Source organism: Belonocnema kinseyi, chromosome 1, assembly GCF_010883055.1.
Source record: "Belonocnema kinseyi isolate 2016_QV_RU_SX_M_011 chromosome 1, B_treatae_v1, whole genome shotgun sequence".
In the NCBI taxonomy this organism is placed as follows: Eukaryota; Metazoa; Arthropoda; class Insecta; order Hymenoptera; family Cynipidae; genus Belonocnema; species Belonocnema kinseyi.
The window spans coordinates 103,833,817-103,845,116 of NC_046657.1; the positions used below are offsets into that span (position 1 = coordinate 103,833,817).

At 34.1% G+C, this 11,300-nt stretch overlaps 1 protein-coding gene across 1 annotated transcript; it reads left to right on the forward strand.

Moving 5' to 3' along the window:
* Positions 1–2,339: 2,339 nt before the first annotated feature.
* LOC117172864 (ester hydrolase C11orf54 homolog) lies at positions 2,340–11,092 on the forward strand. Its single transcript, XM_033361167.1, has 7 exons — positions 2,340–2,498; positions 2,723–2,795; positions 2,876–2,974; positions 3,052–3,230; positions 8,961–9,225; positions 9,329–9,498; positions 9,602–11,092. The coding sequence occupies exons 1-7, from the start codon at positions 2,427–2,429 to the stop codon at positions 9,782–9,784; spliced, it is 1,041 nt and encodes a 346-aa protein (XP_033217058.1). The 5' UTR covers positions 2,340–2,426; the 3' UTR covers positions 9,785–11,092.
* Positions 11,093–11,300: the final 208 nt, after the last annotated feature.

Genomic DNA, 11,300 nt, shown 5'->3' on the forward strand with positions numbered 1-11,300 from the left:
TTTATTGCAAATTCGGATTCAGCGTCGAAAAATACATAAGAATATATAGGTCTGGTCAATTGCACAGACACTTTTGTTTTTTTTGTGGGCCTGTGTTATAGGTCTGCACTCATAAAGCATTGAGTGACCACAGCCTGCTTATAGTTTTAGTCAATTGGAGGCAACATGGCTCTTTCTAGAAAAGAACAGAGTTGCACAGTTCTATGGAATAAATAGTCTATCCATTTCAGCCACCGACGTAACTTGCATCCTGAATAAGTTAAAGAACGAAAAGCTGCCTGATGTGGACGGAAGGCACAGTTTCTAGTACGAATAGTTGAAGTCTCTGCACCCCACCAATGCCAGAAATGCCTTTCAGAACATCGTTGAGAACCTTTATTACTTGCCGTTTTCTACTTTTAATAGCCCTTCCGCGTGCACTGCAGAGGACTTTGATTTTCGCTTTTTCAATGATTAACTTTTCGTTCTTGACTCAGACGTTGCTCTTAGTCGTTCGCATTAGATCTAAAGTTTGTAAGAAAAATGTTTTCTTATAGATGGGATCTACAATAGGAATATTAAATATCTATAGGGCTCTCCAGAATAAATGTTAGGATCACTGTAAATGGGCTCTCCAACGTGAATGCTGGATCCCTATAAACGAGGTCTCCAGGAAGAATTCTAGATCCTTATCAGTATCTTTAGTTTGATTGTTAGATCCCTATAGATGGGATCTTCAGCATTAATGCTCGCAAATTATGACACATGCGCAAGCATGGTGTATAGTCCCAATACAATGACTGACACCAACGAATCTACTGAGCAGTTTCCGCGTTTTGCAACCTTGTTTAGTATCGCAAAATCTGTTCCTGAGTACCTGTGAGTGAAATGTGGGCAAACACAATGGAAAAATATTCAGGAAAATTCCATTTTCTCCCTCTTGCGCATCTAAAGGTTATCAGCATCTCTAGGTCATTTATATAGCCCTAAATGTCAAAACCAAGATCGTCTAGAAAACGGAACGTCCACTAGGTGTATGAAAGAACTCCCCCTTGTGTTTATCCTCTCGAAACTTTGGCCTTCATTTCATTACCATTGAGTGAAGTATGTACAATTCTGTTCTTGAACATTGAGTGCGTCCATCTATATACGGAGTTACTAACTCACTCCGTTTGAGCATAACCATATTCAACTTAAGACCTCAGAGGGACCGCTCCGTCTACTCCAACCTGACCGTATTCCCCTTTCTTTCCAGGTATGCAAGTCTAGGATTCCACAAGCATGCATCATTGTCTATTTTTTTAATTCGAAGAGGACAATTTGTCCTCATATTCTTTGTTCATATATCTTTATAGGATGTCGACAGGACGTTCTGTTTGTTTGAAGAACTTGATTCTGGCTGCCATAATACCCAGAAAACTGGTGAGATTACCTGTATAAATATACCAGCTACTTGCTTCAATTTTCCTATACATTTGAGCTTCATGGTTATCTGTTGTCAATGAAAAGAGTGCCCAGTGGGCACAAAATTTAAGAACAAAATTTGAACGACCTAAAAACCTTTATTGGATATACAAGTAAAAAGAAGTAATTTGAACGTTTTAAAAACTGCCATGAGTCGAACGAAAAAATGTTCTAAAAAAAGTTTATGATCGAATTACGACTTTAAAACGTCTCTGGAATATTTTATGTTTATGGAACTTTATACGGACTGACTTAGGACATTTTTAAGCCGATGTTACTAAGCTTCTTATCCTTCAAATCATCTTACTGCAGTTAAATATTATGGACGCTCACTAAATCTAAATGGGGTTTGTCTTAAAATAATACTTTGTACATATTTTAAAACCATATATTCACATAAAATTATATGTTTAAATAAAATTTCATGATAAGTAGAATTTTCGTAACCACTAGGACATAAATCAAATTATTTTATATTATTTATACGATATTATACCATTTTTATTCATGTTATGTATAAAGTATTAATAAATCAGCAAAGTTTTATTTAGTCCTCTCACAAAATAAAAATTTTACTAAAAAAATTGAAAAAAAAGGTTTTAGTATTTATTTTAATATCCACATAAAAATGAAGTCGACTCATATGCACATAAATGTATTCCTTCGAACAGGAAGCGCGTAAAATCAAAATAATATTTCATGTCATAGAACCTCACGTTCTAAACATTAAAAAATACACTATTCCTGATAACCTAATATCAGTAATGAGCATTAGCGAAAAGTCGACAACAATAAAAATATCGAAATTGCCAGTTTCTAGAGCTATCATGGTACTTACAAAAGGATAGGAAATCAGATAAGATTGTGAAGTTACGATTTTCAAAGCGGTATGTTTTCAGTATATAAGCAACTGCTTACACTGTTTGGTTCAAAAATTTTCGTTGAAGTTGTTTAAATCATCTTTTAAATATTTATTCAAGACCATGGAAAAAAGAAGTAAAAAGCAAGTTGTATTCAACTGCTTCATATTTTCTCTTCTCTTTTGGAAATTATTAGTTAGTACAATTCATAAACACGGGTCATTCAAGTATTACGCAAGCATACTGAGAGAAAGGGTTGCTCTACATAGAAGCTTATTTTTGGATATTCCTAATGCAAAAATATGATTTACATCGTGGCTGGGATCGAGAATAAGGAAAATTAGGCTCACGTAATACTTGAACGATCATATAATAATTTAAAAAGGCCTATATCACAACAGATTTTCATTTTTCAATAGAAGACAAACGCTGAAGAGTTGACAATTGTAGAAAAACAATTACACGTGCCTCCCTTGAGTGAATTACAAAATGGTAAAAAAAATTCATTTCACCTCTTAAAAATAATTTATATTTTTAAACAAAACAACTAATGATTTATTTATATGTTTCAGTTTTCAGTACAGAGCTTTTAAAAAACTTTGCTCAAGTTACGGTCGAAATCGTTGAATCTCCAGACTTAACTCAAGAACCTTTCTACCTAGCAGCTACTGGTAAAGTCGATTTTTTAAAAGAAACATACAAATCTTAAATTTTGTTATGAGTTTTATAACATTCTTCAATTTTTCAGGACTGACAGGAAGTCCAATACTTCTAGACGTCGGTGGAACTTCTCTGTACAATACTGAATTTGATAAACAAAAATTATTCGACCTTAAAGCTATTGTCGAGAAATTGAACCGCCCACTGGGATCACTTGTAATAGGTGCTGCTTTTGGACCCTGGGTTTATCTGGGAAAAGATTGCGATGTAGGTTTCAATTCAGAATCACTATATCCTAACTCTCTATCCAGACTCTAGGTAGTTTTACCTTGCATTAAATCTGAAAAAGTAAGTGCCAATTTTCGCTCATTTTTCTGTTTCAAACATTATTATAATTTTGCACAAAAATAAAAAGGGGGCTAGCTCCACCATCTTGAGAAAGGTGCCAAAAATCAGTTTTTTATAAATAACATTTTTTTGGTTATCCAATACTAAAAATAGCTCTTTTCATAATTGTTTCACATAAGTAAGTTGACGACCCGCGTGCGCAGGATCGTAGATCAGATAGTTTAACGCGTATTCTACGAGAACTTTGTCAAAACTGAAATATTTGCAACACTCGAAATAACTCTCAATGGTGAGTCGACGATCCGGGCGCGCCTAATCGTGCACCAGTTCCTTTCAAACTTCATCTACAAGAACTTTTTTGGAATTTAAATTTGGTCTATAAAAAAACAATTTTAAATAGTGAGTCGACGACTCGAGTTCGCAGGATTGCGCACTAGGTCATCTAAAACGTCATCTACGAGAACTCTTTTGAAACCTGAATTTTGTTCATAACCAAAACAATTACAAATGGTTACTCGATGACCCGGTGCGTAGAGTGAACAGGGAGTCTTTTTTTACTGTATTTTCCCCAGTAGGTCTAGTTCACATCCTCAATCTATCTCTGATCTTTTCCAAATTTATATCCTTGTTCTTTTTTCTTCTGGTTCCTTATCTCCTTCATTATCTGCCTTCATCACCTCTAGTATCTTCAACATTTCGTCGAAAATAGTCTCGCTTTCTCCATCATCTAGGTTCCAAGATTTCAGGACCCTTCTTACACGAACCTCCATTGCAGTGAATGCAAATGATGGAACACTTCAACCGTGCTTTTTGAAACTGCATGCTGTGCTGCATCCTTTCTTGTACTGGCAGAAGAGGAATTTCAGAAGAACTTCTAGAGCAGGATCAACCTTTCTTGTCCTGACTGAAGTGGGTACTGCCTTAATTCACTTCCATCCCCAGGCTTCTGGATTCTTCATGACTCCACACCAAGTTTCGGCTTGATGTTACGTGCGGAAATGATGCTGCCGTGCTGCTTCTGCTATTTGTGAAAGTGAAGCAAGGGTTATGCTACTCTTCGTCGCTGATTTCTTGAAATTTTGATAGCGGTGAGAATCAAAAGAAATATCTCTTCTAGGTACTCTGTATAGGGCATTCAAGAATTTTTCTTCAGCTGTAGTAATGTCATCAGGAAAAACCATCTCTTCCTTGCAAACTTCAACAGTTTCATTCAAGTTTTTACAAATTTTGAGAACTTTGAGGAACTTGGCCGTTCCTTGGTCTTTCCATTTCATACAATTATATTTCACATTTTTGCACATACATTTCATTTTCTACAGATTTTAATTATATGATAATGATTTAAAATAATTATTATGTGTGAGAAGTAAATTATATATGTTTACAATAGGAACTGATCATAATTAGTACTTTTGGGGTCATAAGGGCAGTGTACACGTGATTTTAGGAAATACAAGATACTTCACCAAGGTATAACTCTGAAACTCTTCACTTTATAGAAAAATGTTTCATTCGATATTTACAGAGAATTTAGTCCTCTACAATTATGGAAAGAGCTATTTTTGGTTTTCGATGAACCAAAAAAATTTTTTTTCTAAAAAACTTATTTTTGGCACCTTTTTCAAAATGGCGGAATTAGCCGTCATTTTATTTTTGTGCAAGCTTAGTATGTTGTTAAGAATAACAAAATGAACGAAAATTGACACTTAATAAAGTTTCCGGATTTAATTCAAGAAAGACCACTTTTTAGCTCCCCAGTGCCTGGGCTACTTGTTGAATAAATCAAAATAAATATCGTTCAAAGTTGAAAACTGATTTAAACAAAAAGGTTTAAATTTATGAACGGTAAATATAATTTATGTATTTTTTTTTTAAATTTTAGTTTAAGCATTAAAAATTGATCAACAATTGATTTCATAGTATAGTGATGAATTTTTTTAAATTCGAACGCATTACTTTCCAAACAAATATGAAAATCTGATTTAAACTTTATCAAATATTTTCAATTTTAAAATAACTTTAAATTGATAGATTCATAATGGCACTATTTATACTATATAAAATCCTATTTTAATATTATTTTAGACTGAGATATTCATTTTTTCCATTCAATATTACATATTATAATTAAAGAAAGAATTATTCTTTAATATTTAGAAATATCTTGCTAATAATTCGAAATCATAGATTATACATTAAGTATTTAGAAAAATACAATTTGAAATTGAATTGTATAAAATAACCTTAGATTAATTATATTTCAAAGTGACAGAAATGCTTAAATTATTATAATTTTAAGAATTTACAAATTTATTGACCTATTCTTTAAATGACAGCATTGAAAATAATCGCGTGGAATTAGAATTATTGGCCAGAACTCTTTAAACTGTATGATTCAAAAAATATTAAATTTTTTAATTTTCCACTTTAGTAGCTTCCAATTTTCATTCAACATAATTTACAAGTGTTCAAAGCTTTTATTTTATAATTGTAAATTACTAAGCATCTGACAGAACAAGTTTTTAAAGGTTCTGTTTTAAAAAGTTAAAATTCAAAAGACTTCCATTTTGAGTGTTTAAATCTAAATTTCAGTTTCCACTACATCAAATAATAATAAGTCAGCTATAATAACAAAAATTATATATTCTAATGACCGTGAAGTCTTTTTTCACGCTAGAAGAAAAACAGGAAGGTACCATAATTTTTCTCGCGATTAAAAAGGTTTACCCACTATTTAATTATGGTTCGACAATTCGCATTATTGAATGCAAACCTGCTAAACAAAATGTAAATGAAAATGTCTCAATAGCTGCAAGAAACATTGGTTATATTGGGTACCTTTTCCTCGTGATCAAAATGAATTGCGCCTGCTTCTTGCCAATATCGCGACGTTTTTCAAAGTATTCAATGAAAAAGAGGGGTGCACCTCGCTCCTTTTCGCGTTGGCAGAAAAACTTGTTCGTCTTACTTCGTGCCGATCGAGTCGCATCGGAAATGATTTTCATACTATGGGAAAAGGAAGAGAAAAAGCTAATTCAGATCATCAAATTCATCCAGTTCGACAGACGAATAGGATTATTTGATAAAATTGATCGTGAAGATTAAAAAGAAGAGTCGGAACCAAAAGAAGCAGAATCGGTAGAAACGATAAAATCGTCAAAAGATACAGGAGTATCCTTCCTCAAACAGCGCATCAGATTCATCACCATTTCAGAGCCGTAATTACACTTATTATGTAAAAGAACGCCTGGTTACTCTAATGACTCCTGATAGGACTTGATTTATAAAAGCGGAAAAGTAATATGGTACATCTCTTTGATTATTTGACGGTGTTCTCAGATCAAGCTTCATAGCCTTTTACCTACAAGTGAATAATGTGCTCTTACCTATAACAGCAAAGTATCCTTAAACCTGATAATGCATAAAAGAATCTTATCCTTCAACTAGAAACTTACAGCTTCAGAAATAAAATAGCGGCAAGCGCGTCATAGTTTGAACAAACTACAGTATAGACATATCGTAGCTACTAACCTACAAACACGTCACTGTCTTCAAGCTTAATGTTATTATTCTGTTAATACAGAATCGAGGGAAAAACGGATATGAAATTTGGTCACTAGTCTATGGCTTTTATATTTCAGCTGATCAAGACTCAGATGAATCAAATGCGCCTAAGCTTCAGCGGGATTCGCAGAAGACTCATCCTGAAGCACAGTCTAAATCAATTTCAGATGATGATTTAGATGCGAATGTTCTGAAAGTGATCGAAATTTCAATTAATGATAAAAGGCCCTTCGGCCGTGCTATGCATGCGGACTTTGTTGTTCGTTGAGAGAACATCATCAAACGAGGCCTACCGTCTGTCAATCAGAGAAACTTGATCCGAAAACATCTGCCTCTAGAAAATTATCAATTGATCGATCCTCCCAAATCAAATGCGAAAATAGAGGGTAGCGTCTGAGGATAAATATGCGGCTGTGAAAAGAGATAGACGAATAGTCATAAAGAAAGAGAAAACAGCAGCTTCTATGGGAGCGATTGGCAAGGCCCTATTCTTCTTATCTAACAAAGAAGAAATATCTGCAGATAAATTACTGTTGATAGACTACCTAAAGAATGCAAGCAAACTATTCGCTGATCTACATCATGACGACTGTGCCGTACGTAGAAGCTTAGTCTTGGAAAATGCCAACGTCTTCCTCAAGTATACGCTGCAAGCAAAAAATATTGCTTGCTTTCTTTTTAATGTGAAAGTCGATGAAGCCCTGAAAACAGCGAAGGCTTTTGAAACTTCGGCAAAGGAATTAAGGACTCAATGGCTATCGATGCATTCACAATCTCTTGGGCGGATTATTTTTCTCGTGGATTTCTACCATTGTGAATAATATTGATAATACTGCAAAAAATTAGACGATAAAGCTGAGGGAATCATAGTGTTACCAAACTGGCCATCACAGCAATAGTATGCACTATTTAAAGTCGCCCTAATTTGAGTCATGGTTTACAATGAAGCAAAAACCAAAGTTTTTGCCCCTAACCGGACGGAAAAAACTTTCTTAGAGAAAGTTACATTAGTGGACGGTTTCTTATCCGGAAGGCGTTTAAATTGAGGGAAACACCAGCTTCCTTGATGGATATCTTAATTTCATCCTGGACCGACTCTTTCTTCAGGCAATATGACTCTTGGCTTAGAAAATGGCGTTTTTTTAAAGGAGTCTTAATCCATCCTTGAGCTCAGTTCCGCATATATTAGTTTTCTCATGGAAATTGTTTGACGATCGGGAAGCAATCAATGCATGAACTGCTACAGATCAGCGATGTTATTGCTTATTGGATCTGAGATGACCACAGATCACAAAATATTATGTTTTTTAAAGGCGTTTCTGAATTGGATCCCTCGAAACTCAAATACGATTCAACATGGCTCTCCGAATTTGTACTTACTTATTTCGTGTCGTTATCCTCTAATGAGGAACTGTCGTTCGAAGGTTGGATAAAAAGATTTGGACCAAATAAAAAGCAACATTGACTGGTTTTGCCTTATTATCTAGACGTTGAAGAAATTGGTAGTGCCTCAGTACTAAGATGCTACTTAGAACAAAAAATGAAAGAGGAAAAATCACATCTCTTTTTTGTATCTATTAAAAATCACTAAAAGGATATCACAACGCTAACCCTTAGCTTAAAGTTCTACAATTTAAGTTTGACTTCTAAGGATGATTATGATTATGCTACATAGTACCGGAACATGCGATAAACATCAACATTTTTCTCACGAGTAAGAGGCACCAAATACAATTAAGAGATTAAAACAACTTACTTGTAAGTGAAGGACTTTCCTAATAGTATGAAGCACCTCTTCCAAAGCGGTCACATTCACTCACTGTTATTACCATCTTACATTATAATCGTAAGATCCAAACATCGTTCGGCGACACGTTAAATTATGACTTTTTGCACCAACGCGGAAAGTAGCGAGATTCGCACCTCGTTTTCACTGAACACTTTGAAAAACGTGGCGATATTGATGGAAAGTAAACGTTCTACATTACGATCACTCAAAAAGAGGCGTGTCGTATAATTAGGATAGAATTTCACTTACAGGTAAGTTCATTAAGCTTCTAAATTACATAGTATTTTTATTTAAAGGTAGCAGTTAACATAGTTCTGGATAAAGCAGAATCCACCACAAGCTCCTATATCATATCACTCGACAAGACTCTCGGAAAAATTGTCTGTCAGGTGCTGCCTTTAAATGAAACTCGATTTGCAGTACAGGGAAGTTTATTTCTAAGCGATGGAAAAGGGGGACAGGTCATAAAAGTTGTTGCCGAGAATCGAATAGGCGAAGATAGTTTCATTGCTAGTATGAGAAGGAGCATTACAAATTACTATGGAGCAGAGAAACTTGTTGGTGCGTTGTAATTTCATATTCACTAAATTATAATAATAATGTTGGAAAATTATTCAAAATCAGGAAAATCAATATTCACTTGAAATGTTTTAACCCTCGATAGGTATTGGTGGAGTCTTTGCGTTACAAACAGGGAAAATAAATGAAGCTTTTCCGAACCTACTAGAGGAACCTGTACCTGAGGGTAGCAAATTAACACGGGTCACCAATTTTTATCTAGATGAAGGTTCTGCTGTGGAGACTGGAGTCGGTACTTTTGTTTCTGAAAGAACAGTAAGAGCAAAGAATTTAATTCGCACTTGTCCTCAAATAATTGAGAAGAATGTGTCAACAAGTTCATATCAATCATTAACATTTTGATTTCCAATTTTTTCAGGATCTTGAACTTACACCAAATCACTTCCATTGCTTTTCTCCACATCTCGATTGTGGACATTATGTTCGTGACACCACTCCTGAAATTGCAAAATATGAAGGATATTTCTTACCTGCAGAATCTCTGATGAGAATAGATCAAGCTCCTGAAGATCAGAGATTAATTGGACTTGATCATTTCTGAATTAACTTAGTGAGAAATTTCTTACACTGTTTCATGTTTAGTAAATTGGTTTCTTGATTCTCCATCTTGAATGCAAAATTATTTTTCACATGTTATGAAAAATATGTTAAGGTTAAATACGCTAGTAAGTGACCCTGTTAGTTGTAGGATTACAATATTCAGCTTTTCATTGTCGTATATGCTTCTATTAAGAGTTTTTTTATAAGTAACATTAAAGTATTTGTTTTTTAATACTAAAAGAATAGTTTCAGCAATGTCCGCATTGCTTGTTATTAATTATTGATTTTGGGTGTGCTTCATACGAGTTAATGGTTTAGTGACACCTGTGCACCTTTCAATGACAGTACTCCTCATCTATCACTGACAGATTAGTAGTATGCTAATGAATGTCTTAAAGCTAGGATGTACTTAATAGATAAACAAATGATAAATTTTATGTATTGCAATTAAAGCAAATTTTGCTAATGATGACTTTAGGAAAAAAAAGAATGATTTAAGGAATCAGATTTTTCGACGAAAATGTGAATTCTTCTGCTCAAATTATAGCAGGCGAATTGTTACTAGAACATCATTAAAAATGCCTTTTCTAACGAATTGGCGAGCCCTCACCGTAACAAATGGAGGCTGCTATAATTTGACTCAGAAACACACTTTTAGCAGATTTATGCCATAAGAGTGACTATCAAAGTTCGATAAAATTTGAAAAAAATATCTTAAAATTAACAGCAACAACGTTTTCTTTTACTCGAAACACGACTGATTCTCCTTGAAATACATTTTCCTGATTATGTCACTCACGTTATTCTTTATGGATACTGTGACCTGTTGGTATTTTTCATCATAATAAATCATTAGACAAGCCTTTGCCCTCCAGACAACTACTCACCAAACACACAAAAATATTCCGACTGTCACTTATCCTTCTCATTTTTCACAACATTTTGTTTGACACACGATAGCGCACAGACTCGCTCGTGCCCTCTGAGCACTACCCCTACTTGTAACTCTCACTACTTGAGAGGCGCATGTCTAGATGGCCCACCGGCGTTTAAATATGTTTTATACACTGCTTTCAAAATTATTTTCCAGAAATATTTATATGCAATTTAATATTGGAGCATGATACTTTTTACGAAGCCTTTATTCTTATTTTCACACAAATTAAATGTGTCAATAAATAAAGATATGCATCCAGGTTGTCACTTACCATTCGCATGTCACTAACTGGCGTCTTTACCTTACGATGTTAAAGAAGTATTTTTTTGTAAATTCCACAATAATTCAATAAAATATTTGGCAAAATAGTAATTACTCTCATTTATATCTAACTGTATAACCCACTTTATCTCCAATTGATCAATCTTTATACATTGATCAAAGAAAATTTAGACTCTTACATAGCATACTTCTCAAAAAAGATGATCTTTTCTTAGGATCATAGAAAAGATTTTCCTTTTTTGTCAAGGAAAATGGAAAGAGTATCACGTGGATGGGAAAAAGGTGTCTTAAGAGCTGC